At 42.3% G+C, this 24,374-nt stretch overlaps 1 protein-coding gene across 1 annotated transcript; it reads right to left on the bottom strand.

Annotated features, from left to right (window-relative positions):
* Nucleotides 1-252: 252 nt before the first annotated feature.
* Nucleotides 253-23,808, bottom strand: LOC115128343 (voltage-dependent calcium channel gamma-7 subunit-like). Its single transcript, XM_065017727.1, has 5 exons — nucleotides 23,619-23,808; nucleotides 12,300-12,389; nucleotides 9,587-9,727; nucleotides 6,923-7,068; nucleotides 253-5,680 (listed from the first exon to the last, which is right to left on the bottom strand). Exons 1-5 carry the CDS (start codon nucleotides 23,806-23,808, stop codon nucleotides 5,204-5,206), a joined length of 1,044 nt encoding a protein of 347 aa, XP_064873799.1. The 3' UTR covers nucleotides 253-5,203.
* Nucleotides 23,809-24,374: the final 566 nt, after the last annotated feature.

Here is a 24,374-nt window from a genome sequence, read left to right as displayed (position 1 = left end):
ATGGCCGCACCCGAGGAGCTTGAATTTTTTAGCTCTACCCGTAGATTTTGCGGTGATGTAGTATCCCCATGAGTGACAGAACACTAAGCCAATCACGGTGCAACTAGAGAGCATTACCAACCCATACGCTCCGTATTTTTTGCTGGCTGCCCCACCACTACAGAAAAAACTGAGCTAAGCTGAAACACCTGCATTTTGGAGCTGCCTTATTCAAGGAAACAATAAAGAGACCATGTTTGTATGCGGCTTTATTAACTCAATGATTATTTTTTTGCCTTGTTTGGAAACTGATATGTGACACGTATTAATGCCAAAATAACAAGCAACAACAAAAAACATATATACAGTACCAGTCAAAGGTTTGGACACACCTACTCATTCAACTCATGTAGTAACCAAAATAGTGCTAAACAAATCAAAATATATTTTATATTTGAGATTCTTCAAAGTAGCCACCCTTTGCCTTGATGACAGCTTTGCAAACTCTTTTTTTGCTAAACAGGTCACCACTGTTAATATCACAGATAGAACAATCGTTGGTAATATGGTGTATTTTGTCACAATGTATCTATCAGCTACTATAAAACTATACTATAAAACCCATGGGGGCCTCAGACTGGTCTCTGCATGGGGCCTCCAAATCACGAACTCCACCCACCGCTGTACACACACACACACACACACACACAGTAATGTATAACTAACCTTGTGGAGACCAACAATTCAGTCCCATTCAAAATCCTATTTTTCCTAACCCTAAACCATACTCTACCCTAATCCTAACCCTAACCTTAACCCAAAAACCTAACCTTAACCCTAAACCTAACACTAGCTCCTAACCCTAAACCTAATTCTAACCCTAACACTAATTCTAACCTTAACCCTAAACCCCCTAGAAATAGCATTTGATCTCGTGGGGGGGCCAACAAAATGTCCCCAGTTGGCCCAATTTTTGTTTGGTACTATTCTTGTGGAGACTTCTGATCCACACACTACACACAGTTCACACACACGTAAAACATCGTAACACCCATTAACACCATTACACACACACACACAGACACACACACACATACGCACGCACACACACACACGCACGCACGCACGCACACACACACACACACACACACACAGAACTGCTACATTTCGTATGGCTTTAAATAAGCAGAGCTTTGGATTAAAACACAATAGCAGGGGGCATTACCAAGATACTGAGTATGTCAGTCTCCAGTCATGCTATTCGTTCTCTACACCAGTGTGCAAACAGGATTTCATCTCAATATAGTTTAGCCATGTTGATCTTTTCAGCTCTAAAAGTTCCTGACATCAGTGGTAGGTGTGTTTGTGTGTGTGATTGTGTTTGTGTGTGTGTGATTGTGTTTGTGTGATTGTGTGTGTGTGATTGTGTTTGTGTGTGTGTGTGTGTGTGTGATTGTGTGTGTTTTGTGTGTGTGATTGTGTGTGTCAGACATCTGACCACAAACATTAAGCACACACAGGTTTACCTCTAGGATTTATTCATTAGTTGTGGAACAATGACGTTAGTCAGCAACCCCCAGGCATCGATCCAATAGCAAATGGTATCTCAGGTATGAACAATCTCTTCAGATTCATTAGTGCATTGCTTAGCAAAAAGAAAATGTCATTATTGTCATTATTACCATTAAACCGTTGATTTTGTGGTAAATATGGGTAACATATTTACACTAATAATAATAGTAACAACAATAAGACTTATATAATGATCTTGATAATAATTAATAGCTTTGATCTCCGCTACTGTTGTTAGGCACAGTTCATTTTAATAAGCTCAAAGACAGGTTCTAAGAGAGCGCCTTAACAGAAGAAGAAAGAAATGGAGAAAGAGTGAAAAACGAGGCCAGGAAAGAGAAGAGACAGGTGGAACAAGTCTGCCCCACATTACATTAACGGGGATTTGAGAGACAAACCAAGACAAATGATCAATAAAGTTCAAAAGGTAGGATTTACCGGGGGTGGGAAGCAAGAGGAGAAACAAGTGGAGGCAATAAAAGGAGCTTGAGGAAATCAATGAATCTCACTTGAGCTACGGAAAAACCACAATCGTCCTCAACTCCAATAACATTCACGGTCTAGTCAAGACATGGCTCTCTGAAAGGAAACCTCAATTTAGCAGAGTAGTATAATGAGGAAAAACAACAGGATGATCATATTTCATTGACAACATAAAATGTGATACAATTCTTATAGCTACCCCTTTCACCTCTCTCTCTCTCTCTCTCTCTCTCTCTTCTCTTTCTCTCTCTCTGTCTGTCTCTCTCTCTCTCTCTCTCTCTCTTTCTCTCTCTCTCTGTCTCTCTCTCTCTCTCTCTCTCTCTCTCTCTCTCTCTCTCGCTTAATCAACCTCTCACACCAAATCAGAATAGGCCTACTATATTTTACACTATAGAGTTAATAAAACTACACCACTACACTTTTCTACCTATTATGATTACAGAACAAGCTACAAATATTATTTTGTTATAGTTTTCCCTCCAGCAGGAGCCAGTCCTGTTTGCTAATGCGTTCATATATTTGACTCTATACTATATTATAGGCTGTACATCGCTGTCCTGGGTCCCAAACAAACGAATGCTACCACTCATCACATGTGTATGTGCATCTGCTACATACAAAAAAAAACAATATAGATATTAAAAAACATTTGATCAAGTTTTCTGGTCGCATGAAAAGATCTGGAATTCGGAAAAACAACCACATCATACTAGGAAAACAATTGGAATGCAATTCAATGTCTCAAATTGAAATGAATGTACATTGATCGGGAATTAGTTCACTATTTGTAGGCAGACATTGCAAGACTTTGTTATAAGTCGTTCTTCTATCCCCCAAGTCCAGAATTGCTATCGGTTCGCTAGAAGAAATGAGCAATGTCATGACACAAAAGGCAACGTTCAACCTCGATGGAGAGCAATCAGACTCACAACAAAAGCACCACTCGGTGGTGCTACAGAGACCCATTGGACATGTTTTGCTCTCGTTTAGACCTTCATTCACTAAGAGACGCTATTGTGAAATTCACTGAGTATACAAAGCATTAAGAATATCTGCTCTTTCCATGACATAGACTTGACCAGGGGAAAACGATGATCCTTTATTGATGTCACTTGTTAAATCCACCTCTATCAGTGTAGCTGAAAGGGGGGAGACAGGTTAAAGAAGGATTTTTAAGCCTTGAGATAATTGAGACACGGATTGTGTACGTGTGCCATTCAGAGGGTGAATGGGCAAGACAAAAGACGTACTGTAAGTGCCTTTGAACAGGGCTATAGGGCTATGGTAGCAGGGTTATCCCACGCTCGACAGTTTCCTGTGTGTATCAAGAATGGTCCACCACCCAAAGGACATCCAGCCAACTAGACCCAACTGTGGGAAGCATTGGAGTCAACATGGTTCAGCATCCCTGTGGAGCACTTTCGACACCTTGTAGAGTCCATGCCCCGACGAATTGAGGAGGGAGGAGGGGTTTCTAATTTTGGTACACTCAATGTTGATTTCTGTGCTTTATATTAGACATCCAACCTCTCACTTTCTTTCTCACACATCCTCTATGGTTTTATTATATTTTCATATATATTTGCATTTACTTACATTATTATAATACAGATGTTTATAAACATAGATGATGATAATGGTCACAATCTTTCTTTTGATATTAGTAGTAGAAATAGTAGTAAATGTAGTTATAGCAGGACTGTGGCAGCTGGTTTGTGTGTGTGTGTGTGTGTGTGTGTGTGTTGCATTTAGTATAAGGATACCAATAAACATCAGAATAGAATGTAAACATGTTGTGCATTAGGTAGACTACATAGGCAGCATGTATTATATATCCCGAGTCACAGTCAGAAGGAGAAAAGTAAACATTTCAAAACAAACACAGTCTTTACTTCATCAATCTACTCCATTGCTGTATGGGAAGCTCTTTTGGTAACTATGAATAGAAGGAAGATACTCTACTGGTAAGCAGCCATGTGCTACAGAATATGAACACTCAAGCTAATTAGCAATCAAAGGAGGATCATATGTCTCATGGAATCTGCAAATAGGCTCTCATTCTTCGTAGTAAAATGGGTGCTTTTTTTTATACTCAGAAATAAATATTTCTAAATGATGGAAAGTTATGGATTTTCTTTGTTACCGTGACATTTTAGTCAAAAACATGAAACAACAATTCAAGTGTTTTTTTTTATGGATGCTGAAGCCTATGACCTGGACATTTATATACACACACACACACACACACACACACACACACACACACACACACACACACACAAAAGATGCTAGCTAGAACCTAAAGGCTGTCCTCATTGGAGAAGAACCCTTTTTCTTTCCAGGTAGAACCCTTTTGGTTCCAGCTAGACCCCTTTTAGAATCCATGTCGAACCCTTTTCACAGAGGATTTTACATGGAACCAAAAAGGGTTGTCCTATGGGGAAAGCCGAAGAACCATTTTGGAACCCTTGCGGAATCTGAGATGTTACAGTATGTGCAGATAAGTCACAGAACCCTGAATGATCTTCAGATGTCTCAGATTTCCGTCTTGGTACTCACAATTCTTGCCTCTCAAATACAAACAATGAATGAAATGATAGAACTAATATTACAGGAATATACATATCTCATGAAAGACAAACATGGTTAAGATTTCAACGTTTGTTTTTCCAGGACTTAAGAGAAAGAAATGTCTATACAGTTTAAGTATAAATCTCTATGCATATACAATTTGTTCTTGATTCTTGTGTGTGTTAGTGCTTGAAATGCAAAATTATTTTTCTTCTGAAACAGCATCACCCTTTCTTATAAACCCCCCCTCCCTCTTTTTCTTATTGTGTAAATGATGATCATATCCCTCCCTCTCTCTCTCCCTCTTTTAAAATATCTGTCTTCATTTTAAGCACAGCATCCATTGTGAATCATCCTCCACCCATCTCGTTTTCTTTCCTTCGTTCATTCCCTTCTTTCTCTTGATCTCCTAAATATCCTTCCTTCCTCCCCTCTTCCATCTCTCCTCCCACACTTCTGTGTGTGCACGTATGTGTGCATGTGTGTGTGTGTGTGTGTGTGTTTGCATCTGTCTCTGTGTGTTGGATGTACGACAGAGCCAACCCCTGCTCTGTCTATCCCCCCCTCCCCTCCCTCCCTCATCCCTCACTCCCCCCTTCTAGCACGGCGAGGCACTCATGTGCATGTGTTGGTGGTATCGGGGAGGGGGCTGGGCGGAGGGGGGCATGGCCATGGGCATGGACTGGGGAGGGGGCCCGCTGGGGTGGGAGGACATGGTGTGGTGGCTGGAGTGGAGGGGGTGGGAGGACATGGAGTGGTGGGGGTAGGATGAGGAGGAGGAGGACGGCTGGTAGCTGGCGCCCGAGGAGGGGCCAGAGGACGGGGCCTGCTGCTGCTGCATGGAGCTGCCCTTGGGCGGCGGGGGTGTCTGGTTCAGCTGGATGGAGATGTCGCTGGAGACTTCAGATGCGCTGCGGCCCCTCTTTGGAGGAGGCCACGACTCGGGATGAAGGTATTGGCCGCTGTAGTCGCTGCACTCGGACAGGCGGGGGCGGTAGAGGGATGGGTGGGGCCGGTACATCTCCTCCTCGGCGTAGCGCTTCATGAAGAGGTACACTGACATCACCCCAGCCCCCTGGGAGAGAGCAGCGCAAGCACACTATGAGATACCATGACTCATATTAACGCATGACATGAAACTGAAACAACATCATAAAGAAGTCATAAGTGACACATTGGGCCATCATACATACATCAGGCACACTCTGAACCACAGCAAAAAGAAGTCTAACTAAAAATAAATCATATTATATAAAAATGTCATACAGTACTGGGCCATGAAATACAATACATACTGGAACATTTAAAGGTCCAATGCAGCCATTTTTATCTCAATATCAAATAGTTTGTGGGTAACTATTAAGTACCTTACTGTGATTGTTTTCAATGCAAATGTTTAAAAAAGAAAGAACAATTGCTTCCAAGCAAAGAGCCATTTCTCAAGCAACAATTTTGCTAGGAGTGTCTGGGAGTGGTCTGAGTGGGGAGGGGAAAACTGAAAACAAATTTCTTTCTGATTGGTATATTAACTAATTGATCACCAGGCAGGCCAAAACTCCATCCCACCCAAACAGGATGGCATTTCATGAGTTCTTTTCATACAGCCCTTACAGTAAAATGGCATTGTAATAATTTTCACAATTTCACAGTATTATTCCAACCTCACAGTTTAGAAATATATATAAAACACAGGAAATCTCGTTTTTGACTGCACTGGGCCTTTAATAAAGCACAATACCCCTCAATACAACACGATGTAATATCGCATCCTGAAAGATCTACAAAAATTTTTTGAATCAATATAAAATATGAAACATTTTAATAATATGATGCACAAACCTCTTAGTGTCTTAGCAACCTACCCTGCAATGCACTGAAGAGACAATAATGCTCAGACTCAACCAAATCGCTCCTCCGTGTAATAACTCATTATCAAAAATGCATTCATGTTGCGCCAAGCATTTACACCTCATCCACTATTCATCGCTGACATCTTGATACAACATCCTTGAAACTTGAGCACATCGGTGCTGGCGCTAAGCGCTATTCCCTCTCCTCTTCCTCCTGCCGCCGCAGAGGGGCTGGAGAAAAACAAAAGCCCTCTAGCGAACTGTATATTCATGTGACGACAGCAGCGTTTTAAGCTGCCGCTGTGACAGAGCTGTCACCCTAAAGTGTGCCCTATTAACATTTATGAATGTTGACGCGAGGTGGTTGGGGGGGATCCTAACAGTGAGGTACTGCGCTAGACGTTGGTTAGCAGTTAGCAGAGGTTAGTGGTCTGACGCTACGCTAGCAGGCGCACTGGTGTGCTGACCTCTTTGAGGAGGAAGGAGCTGGCAGCGAAGGCGAAGGACCAGCCGTAGTGGTAGTGGAAGAAGTGCTCGGGCTCACGTGGCCGGTTCATCACCTCGTCGTTGATGCTGCTGATGTAGAGGACCAGGCCCACCACCAGGCTCAGCCCTGAGAAGGGGGAGAGGAGGGTGATGGAGAGAAAAAGAGAGGGAGGGAAAGGGGGGGGGGGAGAGAGGCAATGGAGAGGCATAGAAGCAGAGAAAGACGTGAGAAGGAGTAGGTGAAAGAGAGCGAGATGGAATGGAGAGTGGGAGAGAAGAGGGGAGAGAAAGGAGGAGGGAAGAAGAGGCGAGCCAGTGGAGGGTGAGAGAGGAAGAGGAGAGAGAAGGAGTGTACAGGGTTGGGAAGATTATATGAAACAGTGAGTGAGAGAGAAAGGGTATTGTAAATTAGAATTAGAGAGGGAGAAAAGGGTAGAGGAAAGAGAGAGGAAGGGAGGAGGGAAGGGACAAATGCCAGGGGCAAGAGTGGATGGGGGGATGGGTCAGAGAGTGTGAACGTGAAGGGGAGGGTGGGTGGTAGGGAGAGCGAGAGAGAGATTTGGAGACAGGAGGATACACAGTGGGCAAGATGGAGGGAGAGAGTTGGAATGTTCATATGAGTACATCTCTGACTGTTTGTTGCCTTGGCATCCAAATAGATCCTCTTGACATAAAGGGCGAGACAGCTGGAAAGTGGGACAGTATGTGGCCTATAGTCACACCGCTGGAATGGGATCAAAAACACCATATTTCGAGCCAAAGTCAATAGTCTACTCAAAGGGCATAGGATACAGACAGGAGCTTTGAGGACAACCCATTGTTCTTGTTCTTTTATGAGAACATTATTTTACGAAAACAAGAATCATAAATTATAGATGGTAAAAATGTGATTACGATAGACTGCAAATGACCAACCATTGCTACTCCTACTACTACCACGGCTGTATTACACTAGACTAGCTAAATTAGTGTCACCACTGCAAAAAAACATATCATAGTTTCTCAAATGTTTTCTCAGTTAGCCTTCCAAAAGCCACCATTTTTGCTACGCGTTTCTGCCTTCACACGGAAAAGAGCTCGTATGGCCAAACATTTGAGCACATTTACCCTGACGCATTAAAAAGCAACAAGAAAACAACTGAATAATGTCCTCAAAACTTCCTCTTGAAGCCCATGTTAACGATTCATTATTTGGAATAAATTAGCCTCATTATACTAAATGGAAACCAAATCCCAACCACTGCCTGTGAATCTGCGATAAACAAGGACAACAGACAAGAGCAGTGGTGGAAGAGAAAGAAAACCTAATTAAAGGACGTGTCTGTGCTTTTCCCCAGCCGGCCAGCCTTAGCTGCTGCTGTCTCTGACCCTGAAATCCTCCTCCACCATTAACCAGCACAACAGCCCCACTGCATAATCAACCCTGACCAGCACCACAACAACAACAACAACAGCAGGAGGAGATTCAGGCAGCAGGCTCGAGCAGGCAGCAGTAGCAGCAGCAGCAGCAGAAGCAGCGGCCAAAGCTCTTGGGAACCAGTGACCTGGCTTCCCCTTACTGGGTCAGCAGGGGGAGCTGTGTGGCTAGCTGCTGCTAGCTCCTCGCCTCGCCTGCTTCCCTCTCAGCAGCAGTCAGCCGTTCTGCGTGGGCGTGCTAGAGAACACTGTCCCTCTCTGAAGAAAGGCAGGCTGCACCGGGAGCCAGTTTGAAGCGTCGTCCATTCTGTTTCTTCAGAATGGTTTGGGTTAGGAGAAGGTGTATGGAGAGCTGGTCCTGAATCAGGATGTGAAAACGTTTTGTTTGCGAGGACTTTTTTAGTAATTTGTGTTGTGAAATTATGATGAAATGTAATTCCATGGCAAGCACATTTTTATAGAACAGACATTGAGAACAATGTCATGCAGGAAAAACTAGAGAGCTGTCAGTTTGTTGAAATGGTTTCAGAATAACAGAATATTTTCTCAAGTCCAGTGGATTTCTCAAGTCGTTTTTTGAGGACATTACCTGAAGCTGTTGTGGTTTTACAATATTTTAAGTTTTATTTGTAAAAAAAAAAAGAAATCTCAGCTCACAGCCCAGAAAGTTTCAAGTTGTATAAGTTGTATGTACAGGATATACATGGTCTACACCGTCCAACGAAAGGCTTACTTGCAGGTTCATTCTCGACAATGCAACAACAATAAGAAATAAGAAAAGATAAGTATACGAACATAAAGTAAATGGCTCAGTAGAAAAATAATAAACAGAAAATACCTTTCATCGAGTTAACTACTAGAAAAGCACAACGTATTCAATTTGCGCCTGAAACAGTGCAATCGTTCACTGCTGCAGGTCAGTGACATGTAATAAGGACAAGATGGGCACATAACTGCTCTGTCAGCAGCGTCTCATGCTAGGCCAGCATCTGTGAGCAAGACATGCAATACCCCCAAATAGAAAATGATGTAATCTTATAGACAACTGAGGATCAGGATAAACTGTTAGCCAAGCCACTAAATCAGAAACCAATCACGAGGGTTCCAGACCTAGATCACACTGAACGTATTTTAGATACCATTGGCAGCTTTCATCAACCAAGAAACATCTTGAATACTGAACATCATTAAAACAACAGCCAATAGGAAACGTTTATGTGGCTCCTTACCTGAGAGGATGAAGAAGATTCCAGAGATGAAGGCTAGGATGGTGCGCTGGGGCCGGATGTGTCCGATGTTACTGATGACGAAGGCGGTGAAGACGAAAAGCAGCGAAACCATGGGGAACGGTGTGGCCGTCCGTACCATCTCTGATGAAGGAAACCGGTCAAGAGAAATACAGAAGAGGGAAAGATATATTGAGATAAGGAGGGAGAGTTAAGTTCAACACTCCAGAAAAATATGAATTAGAAAAAACATGAAACATTTCTTACATCGTTTTAATCCAAGTTTCAGTGTCCCACTGGGATAATGAAGCCGCGATCAGTGAAAAAAAGCTTTATGTTACACGTGTCCTCTATTGATGAATAATTAAGTTAATAAATACAATACCAGTCAAAAGTTTGGGCACACCTACTCATTCAAGAGTTTTTCTTTATATTTACTATTTTCTACATTGTAGAATAATAGTGAAGACATCAAAACTATGAAATAACATATATGGAATCATGTAGTAACCAAAAAGAAGAAAAAAAATACTCAACACACTATTTGGGCTATAAGGGCTATTTGACCAAGAAGGAGAGTGACAGAGTGCTGCATCAGATGACCTGGCCTCCACAATCACCTGACCTCAACCCAAGTGAGATGGTTTGGGATGAGTTGGACCGCAGAGTGAAAGAAAAGCAGCCAAGAGGTGCTCAGCATATGTGGGAACTCCTTCAAGACTGTTGGAAAAGCATTGCAGGTGAAGCTGGCTGAGAGAATGCCAAGAGTGTGCAAAGCTGTCATCAAGGCAAAGGGTGGCTACTTTGAAGATCTTCAAATATAAAATATATTTGGATTTGTTTAACACTTTTCTTGTTTACTACATGATTCCATACGTGTTATTTCATAGTTTTGATTTCTTCACTATTATTCTACAAAGTAGAAAATAGTCAAAAAAAGAAATAAAGAAAGACCCTTGAATGAGTAGGTGTTCTAAAACTTTACCGGTACTGTAAATGAATGCACAGTACATAACACATGGAGAGAAAAAACAAGAATGGTCGAAATTGTTATATACGTGTACGAACGATTTGTAACTGTTATGTTTTAGCTGTTTTACGCAAACCAATAACTAAGGCAATGTGTCTTTTTTTATGTCTGTCTGCTTGCGCTGCAATTATTTGTTACCTTGTCTATTTGTCTATTCAGTAGTGCTACGTTACTTGTATTGTAGTCTGACACTTTTTCTTCTAACATGATTTTCCTGTTACACTTTGCTACCCGTGCTGCCTACTTTGTTTCTCGTTCTATTGCCTGTTCCTACAACGTTTTGCACTGTTGCCATAGATCTCCTGTCCTGTAGTGTTGCGGTGGTCTCTATTGTCGTGATGTGCGTCGTCTCTGCCTATTTTGTGCCTCGTGCTGTTGTTGTCTGCGCTTAACAGTGTTTGTGCCATGTTGAGCTGTTGCCATAGGTGTCGTATGATGGTATCTCTCCTTGCTTTATTTCCACTGTCTGTCTGCTGATGTTTCTGTGCTGTTGCCAAGTGTCTGCCAGGCCGTCATTGTAAATGATCATTTGCTTTTAATTGACCTGCCTTGGAACATAAGGCTGAAGTTGGAGACTTTTATCTCCCTCACCAACTTCAAACATCTGCTATCTGAGCAGCTAACCGATCGCTGCAGCTGTACATAATCTATTGGTAAATAGCCCACCCATTTTCACCTACCTCATACCCACAGTTTTTATTTATTTACTTTTCTGCTCTTTTGCACACCAATATCTCTACCTGTACATGATCATCTGATCATTTATCACTCCAGTGTTAATCTGCAATATTGTAATTATTCGCCTACCTCCTCATGCCTTTTGCACACATTGTATATAGACTCCCCTTTTTTCTCTACTGTGTTATTGACTTGTTAATTGTTTACTCCATGTGTAACTCTGTGTTGTCTGTTCACACTGCTATGCTTTATCTTGGCCAGGTCGCAGTTGCAAATGAGAACCTGTTCTCAACTAGCCTACCTGGTTAAATAAAGGTGAAATAAAAAAAGAAAAAAGAAAAGAAAAGAAAAAAAGAAAAAGAAAAGGACAATGAAAAAGGTCACGAGTGAACACTTGAATTATACAGAAGAAGAAAAATATTCCTTCACTTCCTTTCTTACATGACTATAAAGTCTTTATGGAGTAGTCAGAGAGGTTGACTTGAACTGAGGTTGGGAGCAATTTTGTACCGACATAAATACTTTATGTAATACTAGCCCCCACCAGTCTAAATGCAATTGTTTTACTTGTCAATCATGAAGAAAGGAAATCATACAAAATAAGGATCAAGTAACATTTCCCAAGAACACATTTCCTGCATCAGTTTATCATTCCCTACAGGTTGTTATACCTGCAGCCAGCTGTACAAAACAATACTCTGTAGTAATGATAATGTCCTTTGTCGTAGCGTGTCAGGTCCCATTGTGGTCTATAATAGTCCACTTTTGGGCCACAATGTTCTACGCCTTACAAGGTTTCCCCAAGTTTCCATATCTTGAATCATTTAAATAGTTGATAAATAAAGAAAGGGGAATTTCAGCAGTGTTCAACACAGGTTTTAAATGAATGAGGTTGGGAACCATTTTGCCTCACCATGTTTCCTGGATAGAGCCATAAGGTGCATAAAGCAATGACACAATGACATGCAGGGGTTATTTTCCTGCACGTTTCTCGCTGTTGTCACTTACTTAGTATATTTGCAGTGTTTTCGGTCACGATGTCTATCTCAGCTTCAGTGGTGAAGTATTCCGATGCTACACATCTCCCCTTTTCAGGTCCTGAGAGAGACAGAGACAGATGAGCAGAAGAAACACTTGGGGTGGAATAGGGAGTAAGTCGTTAACCTGGAATTTGGACAGGGAGCGGGACACCTAATCAGAGTGGCACAGAGGTGAACAGTCGGCGAGGAAAGCCACATTCCACCTTGTGTACCAGGCACCAGCGCAAACAACGCCATTCTGCTGGAAGGCCACCAGTATAACTCTGGCTAAAGGAGCGTGCGCGCGCGCGCGCGTGTGTGTGTGTGTGTGTACATTCTTCCTTAAGCGTTCCTTTCAACTTTAGCAGACTGATGCAGACTGAGTCATGGGTAACAATCATCGTCTTACGTCAGATAGCGCGTCGATTCCGCCTGCACTGATCTGTCCAATAAAATGTATCGTCGGACTGCAGTAACTACACGCTGGGACCACTACACGCTGCACCCAATACACACCGCGACCATTGCCATTGAGCGTACTTGTAACAGTACAACCGCCATTAGCATTATGTCACTACATGCATTATGTCCAGTGGCGGCTGGTGCCGTTTAAGATGCGGGAGGACAATTTTTGTTTTTCATGAGCATGGCCTTATTTATATTAGAGCATATTGGATGACTGTCATTCATATTCCACTCACCCAGTTCTGTGTAACAGTGATAGGTTTAGGCTACTACATGATACTACTACTACATGATACTACTACTACATGATAGATTTTCCCTCTACCCATCATGAGGTTGCTACAATCTAGCCTATGAATGAAAGTTTACAATGTAGGTGCACACAAGTCGAGAGAAAATTTTGAGGCAACAGGCATTGATAAATGGACAGATCTACAGTTTAATTTTAAAACATTTATTTCACCTTCATTTAACCAGGTAGGCTAGTTGAGAACAAGTTCTCGTTTGCAACTGCGACCTGGCCAAGATAAAGCGTAGCAATTCGACACATACAACAACACAGAGTTACACATGGAATAAACAAAACATACAGTCAATAATACAGTAGAACAAAAGAAAACAAAAAGTCTATATACAGTGAGTGCAAATGAGGTAAGTTAAGGAAATAAATAGGCCATGGTGGCGAAGTAATTACAATATAGCAATTAAACACTGGAATGGTAGATCGGCAGAAGATGAATGTGCAGGTAGAGATACTGGGGTGCAAAGGAGCAAAATAAATAAATACCAGTATGGGGATGAGGTAGGTAGATAGATGGGCTTGTTTACAGATAGGCTAAGTACAGATGCAGTGATCTGTAAAATGCTCTGACACCTGGTGCTTAAAGCTAGTGAGGGAGATGTGAGTCTCCAGCTTCAGAGATTTTTGCAATTCGTTCGTCATGGGCAGCAGAGAACTGGAAGGAAAGACGACCAAAGAAGGAATTGGCTTTGGGGGTGACCAGTGAGATATACCTGCTGGAGTGCGTGCTACGAGTGGGTGGTGCTATGGTGACCAGTGAACTGAGATAAAGCGGGGCTTTACCTAGCAGAGACTTGTAGATAACCTGTAGCCAGTGGGTTTGGCGACGAGTATGAAGCGAGGGCCAACCAACGAGAGCGTACAGGTCGAAATGGTGGGTAGTGTATGGGGCTTTGGTGACAAAACGGATGGCACTGTGATAGACTGCATACAGTTTGTTGAGTAGAGTGTTGGAGGCTATTTTATAGATGACATCACCGAAGTCGAGGATCGGTAGGATGGTCAGTTTTACGAGGGTATGTTTGGCAGTATGAGTGAAGGATGCTTTGTTGACACATTCAATACCGCTACTCTAGCCTGCATCTTGCTGATTTTGGGTGTAATTATTAGTTTAACAGTTGCAACAAGAGTTTGCGTTTAAGAAACATTTTTCAACAGAATTGCCCATGATCACACGTAACACAGTTCAATTTCATAGCAGCCACGTTGTATTACTTCTCGCATTTACGCACTCTACTCCTCTCACCTTTTCTCTTTGCTTGTGGGATTCAACGCACAACACATTAGCTGTATGTGACCAGGCAAAAAAACATTTCCAAGCCAAACCATATCATAACCCCTACTCACAGCCTACATCATTTTCACCATATTAGCTAAAGTAACATCATTGTCAACATAGCTAATAGAACTAACACGTTACAATCATGCACTAACGTTACAGTTACAGTGTACAGTCAGTAAGCAGTTTAGCACTTACACCGGCAGGCCAAGGTGGCATTAAATTAGTAAAACCAAAAGCTTACCTTGATTTGGAAAAGTTCCAGTGTTGTGTTGGATAGTCATAGCCAGCTAGCTAACATAGCATCCCTTGGTTTGAGCAGAGTGTTTGAGTAGGCTAAACTAGCTAGCTGTATTTGCTAACTAAGTAAGTAAAACTGATACCGATTTTAAATTTTTGTTTTATCTCTCTCTCTCTCTCTCTCTTGCTTCTTCTTCATTTTGGAAGATGGTCCTCCCCTTCCTCCTCTGAGGATCCTCCACTGATTACGTCACTACATGCACACTAGCTAGCTTGTACACATATCTGTCAGAGCCAGACCCTATTGAACCAAACTCTCGCATGGCACTACTTGGTAGGTGTGGTGTGTAATCAATCGTCACTACACGCCATGCCCCACCTCCCTCTCTGATATGACCTAGGTAACATTGCCTAATGAATCCTATTTCACCCTAAAATTGGTCCGTAATATGTTTTTTTTTCAGAGGAAGTCTTAATAGCTCATTTGTACATCTAGCTAAGATGTTTGGTGCTTGACAGGACAGTATTTCTGGAGTTTGACAATGTGTGCACAACAACTAACTTAAATTTGTCCATGGCATTAGCTTGCTAACGTTGTTTGAAGCCAGTCACTTCATATGAAAAATAATAGGAAGCTAACCTAGTCCACACATTCAATGCTGAACAAACGCCTGAAGGTACCACGTTCATCTGTACAAACAATAGAACGTAAGTATAAACACCATGGGATCCGTCATATCGCTCAGGAAGGAGACGCATTCTGTCTCCTAGAGATGAACGTACTTTGGTGCAAAAAGTGCAAATCAATCCCAGAACAACAGCAACGGACCTTGTGAAGATGCTGGAGGAAACAGGTACAAAAGTATCTATATCCACAGTTAAACAAGTCCTATATCGACATAACCTGAAAGGCCGCTCAGCAAGGAAGAAGCCACTGCTCCAAAACCGCCATAAAAAAAGCCAGACTACGGTTTGCAACTGCACATGGGTACAAAGATCATACTTTTTGGAGAAATGTCCTCTGGTCTGATGAAACAAAAATAGAACTGTTTGACCATAATGACCATTGTTATGTTTGGAAGAAAAAGGGGGAGGCTTGCAAGCCGAAGAACACCATCCCAACCGTGAAGCACGGGGTGGCAGCATCATGTTGTGTGGGTGCTTTGCTGCAGGAGCGACTGGTGCACTTAAGAAAATATATGGCATCATGACGTAGGAAAATTATGTGGATATATTGAAGCAACATCTCAAGACATCAGTCAGGAAGTTAAAGCTTGGTTGCAAATGGGTCTTCCAAATGGATAATGACCCCAAGCATACTTCTAAAGTTGTGGCAAAATGGCTTAAGGACCACAAAGTCAAGGTATTGGAGTGGCCTTCACAAAGCCATGACCTCAATCCTGTAGAAAATGTGTGGGCAGAACTGAAAAAGCGTGTGTGAGCAAGGAGGCCTACAAACCTGACTCAGTTACACCAGCTCTGTCAGGAGGAATGGGCCAAAATTCACCCAACTTATTGTGGGAAGCTTGTGGAAGGATAACCAAAATGTTTGACCCAAGTTAAACCATTTAAAGGCAATGCTACCAAATACTAATTGAGTATATGTAAACTTCTGACCCACTGGGAATGTGATGAAGAAAATAAAGGCTGGAATACCTTTATTCTGACATTTCACATTCTTAAAATAAAGTGGTGATCGTAACTGACCTGAGACAGGGAATATTTTGCAAGGATTAAATGTCAGGAATTGTGAAAAACTGAGTTTAAATGTTTTTGGCTAAGGTGTATGTAAACTTCCGACTTCAAGCTTGAAAAAGTATTTGTTAGTATAGAATTGTACAATTTATGCTCCCTGCATATAAAAACCACGAAGACCGCTGGAACCTCCGAACGCAAAATCATAATTTCTATGACTCACGCGGTGGAGGAACATATTACTTGTAGCCTACTGTATTTGTTTTATTTTACCTTTATTTAACTAGGCAAGTCAGTTAAGAACAAACTCTTGTTTTCAATGATGGCCTAGGAACAGTGGGTTAACTGCCTGTTCAGGGGCAGAACGACAGATTTGTACATTGTCAGCTCGGGGATTTGAACTGGTCCAACACTTACCACTGCCGCCCTGTACATTTTAAACTGGTGTGCACTTTTTTAATGGAAAAACAATGACAACATTGATTCTAAGATCAAGAAATAAACTAAATCCACAATCCACACCTCCAAAGAAATCCTGTCTCCGGGGCTTCTTAGAAATGCCATCAGATCCACCGTCGGATCCAATGCGAAGCGTCACATTTCAGTACAGCCCGCACTCGGCAAATCCCCCCCCCCCCCCCCCCCCCAGAGCCACAGAATGGCCGAATTACCGCAGCGTGCAGACCCCACAACGGGCAGCCAGCCCCAACATATTCAATTTTCCGTTCCTAAAATCTGCAGTCAATCCAGTGTAGGGAATATCTTCGTGATGCCCTAGCCCTGTGGTCACCAACCTCTTCTGACGTAAGCATATGCAACATTAACCTATTAAAAACAGTTATGTAACAATGAGGTTTATGCAGTAGGCATAAGGGCTATTCATGAATTGCCCCGCCAATGTTCTTCTCAGACCATTTATATATATATATGATCACACTTGTAAAATATCAATTGTTTCTTTACTGGACTGATGGTGCCTACATATGTTGGTTAGTCTCAGTACAGAGAGAGAGAGAGAGAGAGAGAGAGAGAGAGAGAGAGAGAGAGAGAGAGAGAGAGAGAGAGAGAAAGAAAGAGAGAAACAGCAGCAGAGAACTCCACTGAGTGCTGCTGATTGACTAAAAATGGGGCACCGTCTTCGAGCTGATGGCAAAACTCGAGTCGCACTTCATTATTTCTGACACATGCACCAATTCATGTTGTTACTCGTCTGACCGGAGAACGTGAAATACTCCTCGATATTAAATAGACACAAGCCGCTAACAATAACAAAGCAAGTCAATCAATACACGTTGTATCGCGAGTGGATAGGGAGAGGGCGTTTTATGGCTTATAAAAGTATTCAATTAGTGCTTAATTTGAGCCGGATCCTGGCACTTCTCCGTTTTGGACTGTTTTGTTCAAGAAGCTATTTGGTCGGATCCGGCAACTCTTGTGGCATGAAAAATAATTGTCACTTTTTGTCATGTAACAATCAAAGTTCATTCAAGTTGCCTCTTCATTAATTCTCCTGCCCCCACACAAAAAAACGTCATGTTAAAAAGTAGATTTCTGCACAGGCATTGTAACCTACTGTAGGCCTATGTGTGAGACCAGCGCGGGGCTGTGATTGTGTTATAGAAGCGTGCCTGTATCTCTTACATAACTAAAATGAGATTCACTTTCTATGATCTCTCCCTCTGCCCTGATAGACATGAGCCTGTATCTCTCATCCTCCAGCGTTGACATCACCCTTTATTTCCTTATAGAAATCATAGAATCAAGGACCTGCAGCACCCCTAATAAATTGAAATACAGTACATTTGCCAAAGTTATAGAATAACTGCTGTCTGTTCAGAAAGTAATGGAATCATCCAGAATAACCTACAACACCACGAGAAGGACTATAATTTAGCCACGGAGGATAAATAGCTTCTTTTCAAAATAGCCTAGCTGTGGATTGTAGCCCAATAACAAGGAATAGCCTACAGTCGGGAACGTGCGGCAAATCTGTCCGTGACACAAACAGCATGCAGACAAAACTATTTCAAATACAATCAAGGGAAAACACAGGTTGGAAAGCAAAAGGCTACTGCTGAAAAGAGACGACTCTATGCTGTAGGCTACCAAAAGATTTGATCAACTTCCAGATATTGTTATACAAAGTAAAACAAGGAGCGAGGCTTTTTTTTAGGACTAAAATGTCCTCCTCGTATTGCAGCCTACAATATGTCTCCACACACCTAGGCCTAGGCTTTTGATAGATTCAAGACAAGGTCGTTGTTATTGATGTCAGTTTGTCAGTGTCAAAGAGGCCTGCCATCTCGATCATTTGTGCGGTATTAAAAAAGATTCCGCCAGAGATTCTGTCAAATGATGTAGAATTGCATGAAATACATTTCTAAAAAGACAATTTTTTTCCAGACCCCATGTGTGCAACTTCTGTAAGTGCCTCTCTACTCTACTGCTCTATGGCATTACGCAAATGCGACCATATGCATGCAATGCTGATGGTACCTCAGAACTCCCCCTCTCGAGCTCAATTTTGGTTCCGGCACCTCTCAATTAGCAAATTATGCTCTGTTGTGCGGATAAAAATGGTAGATTATCAGATACTCAACCAGGTCTGATTTCATTATTACTGAAACAGGACCCAAGTGGTAAATACTGTATAAAGATCCAGTCCATCTAAAAAATTGGAGGACCCTTACACTTCAGTGTTGCGATGCAAAAATTCTAACAAAGTTCATAGCGCTTAGAATTTAAAAGGTATTGTAGGATATTATTCATCCTAATCAGTCAGGTTTTTTCCATGGATGATACATTGGAGATAATATCAGACAAGTACTGGAAACAATAGAACACTATGAAAAATCCATCAAACCAGTTATGGTATTGGTAGCTGACTTTGAAAAGGCTTTTGATAAAGTATGACTGGAATGTATATTAAATGCCTGAAATATTTCAATATTGGAGAATCTCTTATACAATGGGTTAACATTATATATAGTAACCTTAGGTGTAGAATAGTAAAAAATGGCTACTTCTCAGTAATTTGGCCTGCTCGCCTCCCTACCACTGAGGAAGTACAGTTCCCGCTCAGCCCAGTCAAAACTGTTCGCTGCTCTGGCCCCCCAATGGTGGAACAAACTCCCTCACGACGCCAGGACAGCGGAGTCAATCACCACCTTCCGGAGACACCTGAAACCCCACCTCTTTAAGGAATACCTAGGATAGGATAAAGTAATCCTTCTCACCCCCCCCTTAAAAGATTTAGATGCACTATTGTAAAGTGGCTGTTCCACTGGATGTCATAAGGTGAAAGCACCTATTTGTAAGTCGCTCTGGATAAGAGCGTCTGCTAAATGACTTAAATGTAAATGTAAATGTAATTTTTAAACTGTCAAGAGGAGTAAAACAATGTTGTCCACTATCGCATATCTACCTATTAGGGCCATCGAAGTGTTACCTATTAAAATCAGATCCAACAATAATATCAAGGGCCTAGAAATCCAGGGATTATAAACAAAGGCGCCACAAAAAAATACACCTTTTACATTACCGTGTACTTTACCAATACACCGGTCTGACGGTAAAGCAGACATACTCGGTTTTCATATCCCGAAAGAAAGAAGTGATCTCATTACAATATGTTTTAATAGAAAGTTAACAAACATAGATGACCTATTGAAGCATTGGAAGCACTTTTGAAGCACTCCCTGTTCACCCAGGACTGCGTGGCCAAGCACGCCTCCAACTCAATCATCAAGTTTTCAGACGACACTACAGTGGCTTGTCACCAAAAACCCTGACAAACGTTTACAGATGCACAATCGAGAGCATCCTGTTGGGCTGTATCACCACCTGGCACGGCAACTGCTCCGCCCACAACTGTAAGGTGCTCCAGAGGGTAGTGAGGTCTGCACAACGCATCACCGGGTGTAAACTACCTGCCCTCCAGGACACCTACACCACCTGATGTCACTAGAAGGCCAAAAAGTTCATCAAGGACAACAACCACCCGAGCCACTGCCTGTTCAACCCGCTAATGTCACGCCCTGACAATAGAGAGCCTTTTTATGTCTCTATTTGGTTTGGCCAGGGTGTGATATGGGTGGGCATTCTATGTTCTGTTTTCTATGTTTTTGTATTTCTATGTTTTGGCCGGGTATGGTTCTCAATCAGGGACAGCTGTCTATCGTTGTCTCTGATTGGGTATCATACTTAAGCAGCCTTTTTCCCTTTTGTATTTGTGGGAAGTTGTCTTTGTTAGTGGCACTATAGCCCTTGTAAGCGTCACTATAGCCCTTGTAAGCGTCACGGTCCTTTCTTTGTTTCTTGTTTTGTTGGCGACATTTACAAAATAAAAGTAACCTACGCTCACCACGCTGCACCTTGGTCTACTTCTTCAGACGGTCGTGACAGCTATCATCCAGAAGGCGAGGCCAGTACAGGTGGATCAAAGCTGGGACCGAGAGACTGAAAAACAGCTTCTATCTCAAGGCCATCAGACTGTTAAACAGCCCTCACCAACATTGAGTGGCTGCTGCCAACATACTGACGCAAATCTCTAAACACTTTTCTAATTAAAAATTGGATGTAATAAATGTATCACTAGTCACTTTAAACAATTCCACTTTATATAATGTTTACATATCCTACATTACTCATCTCATATGTATATACTGTATTCTATACCATATACTGCATCTTGCCTATGTCGCATGGCCATCGCTCATCCATATATTCATATGTACATATTCTTATTCGTCCCCTTACATTGTGTGTATAAGGTAGTTGTTGGGAAATTGGTAGATTACTTGTTAGATATTACTGCACGGTCCGAACTAGAAGCACAAGCATTTCGCTACATTCGCATTAACATTTATAATATATATAAGTAAGCAATGTGTTGAATAAAGTGTTGACAGTGCTGAATATAATCTTAAACATGAACTCACTCATAAAAACAGCAGCTCTTTGCTGTATTTGTCAGTCTTTAGTGATGTTTTTTAAAGATTTGAAATCTCACACAGTAGAGTTGACTATCGACTTTGCCGTGGGCTCGTGAAAGCTGCAGACCAATGACATACCGTATTTTCTGCAGACACTGGGATCGGAGCTATCTGATTGGCCAGCGGTAGGTCAATCTGTGCACTTCATTTGGTCTCAGTGCCTGCCGGGTAGGTGCAGTTTGTACCGTCAGACGCAATGAAATGGTTAAAAATCCATGGCAACCCGAAACACGTGCCGCTACCGCAAGCAGCGCAAAACTAATAAAAAACAGGAAAGCAAGGCTATCGTTGGGCTTTTTACTGAAGTATTTGGCGATTGACTAGAAAAGCCTTGGAGACCACTGCCCAAGTCCATGTAGATGTCAGAATAAAATTCTACTTTAGGTGTTGCATCAACCCGCGCGGATCCATCCGACAAGTCCTCCACGCACATCGTTTTGGCCCCAGCCATAGGGCTCTCTACCGTAACAGTGACCTCTGGCGTAGCCAAAACTACTCTTTTTCGGCAAAAAAAGAAACGGCTTCTCACTGTCAACTGTGTTTATTTTCAGCAAACTTAAACTGAATGTGTAAATATTTGTATGAACATAACAAGATTCATCAACTGAGACATAAACTGAACACGTTCCACAGACATGTGACTAACAGAAATGGAAGAATGTGTCCCTGAACAAAGGGGGGGGGTCAAAATCAAAAGTAACAGTTAGTATGTGGTGTGGCCACCAGCTGCATTAAGTACTGCAGTGCATCTCCTCCTCAAGGACTGCACCAGATTTGCCAGTTCTTGCTGTGAGATGTTACCCTACTCTTCTACCAAGGCAACTGCAAGTTCCCAGACATTTCTGGGGGGAATGGCCCTAGCCCTCACCCTCCGATCCAACAGATCCCAGATGTGCTCAATGGGATTGAGATCCGGGCTCTTCGCTGGCCATGGCAGAACACTGACATTCCTGTCTTGCAGGAAATCATGCACAGAACGAGCAGTATGGCTGGTGGCATTGTCATGCTGGAGGGTCATGTCAGGATGAGCCTGCAGGAAGGGTACCACATGAGGGAGGAGGATGTCTTCCCTGTAACGCCCAGCGTGGAGCTCTGTCTGATGATGCTGTGACACACCGCCCCAGACCATGACGGACCCTCCACCTCCAAATCGCTCCCCCTCCTGTTAGTGTCTTAACGACCGTTCCACAGGTGCATGTTAATTCATTGTTTATGGTTCATTGAACAAGCATGAGAAACAGTGTTTAAACCCTTTACAATGAAGATCTGTGAAGTTATTTGGATTTTTACTAATTATCTTTGACAGACAAGGTCCTGAAAAAGGGCCGAGTTTATGTTATAGTATGATAGCACCAGCAGTTAGCTACCAACAGCTGGCAGACATGTTAACATTTGGTTTGTTTTATCAGTGTTATTTAGATGGAAGTCGTGAGCTAAATGCGGTAGCTCTATAGCTAGATAACGTTAGCATAGAGGTACAGTAGCTCTTTCACTTACCCAGTGCCAATATATCCTCCAAAACACTGTCTTCTCAGGCCTTATGACTTAATTATACACTGAGTGTACAAAACATTAGGAATGCCTTCCTAATATTGAGTTTACACACCCTTTTGCCCTCAGAACAGTCTCAACTGGTTGGGACATTGACTCAATGTGTTGAAAACGTTCCAAAGAGCAGGTTTCTTGATGCTTCGTATACTCAGTGTATTACTCTTTAAATACACAATATAAGTATACAGTGCATTCGGAAACTATTCAGACCCCTTGAATTTTTCCACATTTTGTTACGTTGCAGTCTTATTCTAAAATGGATTAAATAAATGTTTTCCCTCATCAATCTACACACAATACCGCATAATGACAAAGCAAAAACATGGTGTGGTATAAAGGTTTAGCAGTGTATATTAACCCCACTGCTAACATTATGCTTAACCCTAACCCTAAATTAAGACCAAAAAGCACATTTTTGTTTTTTAAGAATTTTTACAATATAGCCAATTCTGACTTTGTGGCTTTGGTAACTAGTGACAACCATTGAGGGATGAGCTCCGTGTATGAGTGATGCGATCTGACGCAAGACAATGGGGTAACAATAAAACACGTGTGTGTGTGTGTCTGTGTGTGTGTGACAGAACGAAATGTGAAATATAGCCTATGTTGATTCCAGTACCTGCCACAAAGCATTACAGTAAGGTACTGTGTGCCTCTGTACATATGAACTACTGTTTACACGTAGCGCTTTCCTCACGTGAAACCTGCCACAAAGCATTATGTGTATAATACGTTCATGTGTGCTTCTGTATATATAAACGAAATGTGTCTATTCCAGCATACCTGCCACGAAGCAGACCCTCCACATGCCAGAGTGCAGGGCCATCCTGACCTCCATGCTCTGGTTCTGCTGCAGAACCACGCCCTCCTCCATCAGCAGCCAATAGTCTGTGGACACAGCCACGCCCACCAGGAGCAGGCCGCAAGCCCCAAACACAGAGGACAGGAGCGTGAGTGCCCGCGTGCTGAACATGCTCGTCTGAGGGAGAGAGGAGAGAGGATAAGAAAGAAGAGAGAGGGAGGTGAGAGGACAGGTGAGGTTTGGGGTCGAGTCGATTTCAGTGCAGCTAATTCGGCAGATGAATGGGAAAGCCTGGTTGAAATGGAGATGGCCTCTCCCCTGGTGGGTTTTCTCATCAGAATAACTGAACAGAGACCAATTTACAGTAGAGGAACCACTTGGTTAGTTTTATCACTTGGTTAGTTTTAGAGGAAGAGAAAGCTTCTCCATGTGACTGAATGATCCCTTTTATGACATTGCTTCACGTTTCATTGAAGATAATTAACCAAAAAACACTTTTCTGTCTTCAACTCATCTTAAAAGAGAAACAGACAGAGGAAAGTGGAGGATTATCTGCCAGTGTCTTTGGATACATAGCGGTGACTACTGGTACATATCCTGTACATACTAACCTGGTTAAACCAAGCTGAATGTTGCAGTCAGTCTGGTTTAACTACCCCCCTGGGCACACACTGGTTGAATCGACGTTGTTTCCACACCATTCCGACGAAATTACGTTGAACCAACACGGAATAGAC

Source organism: Oncorhynchus nerka, linkage group LG4, assembly GCF_034236695.1.
Source record: "Oncorhynchus nerka isolate Pitt River linkage group LG4, Oner_Uvic_2.0, whole genome shotgun sequence".
NCBI lineage: Eukaryota > Metazoa > Chordata > Actinopteri > Salmoniformes > Salmonidae > Oncorhynchus > Oncorhynchus nerka.
The sequence above is the reverse complement of the archived record's forward strand: the minus strand, read 5'-3'. Positions and strand labels throughout refer to the sequence as shown.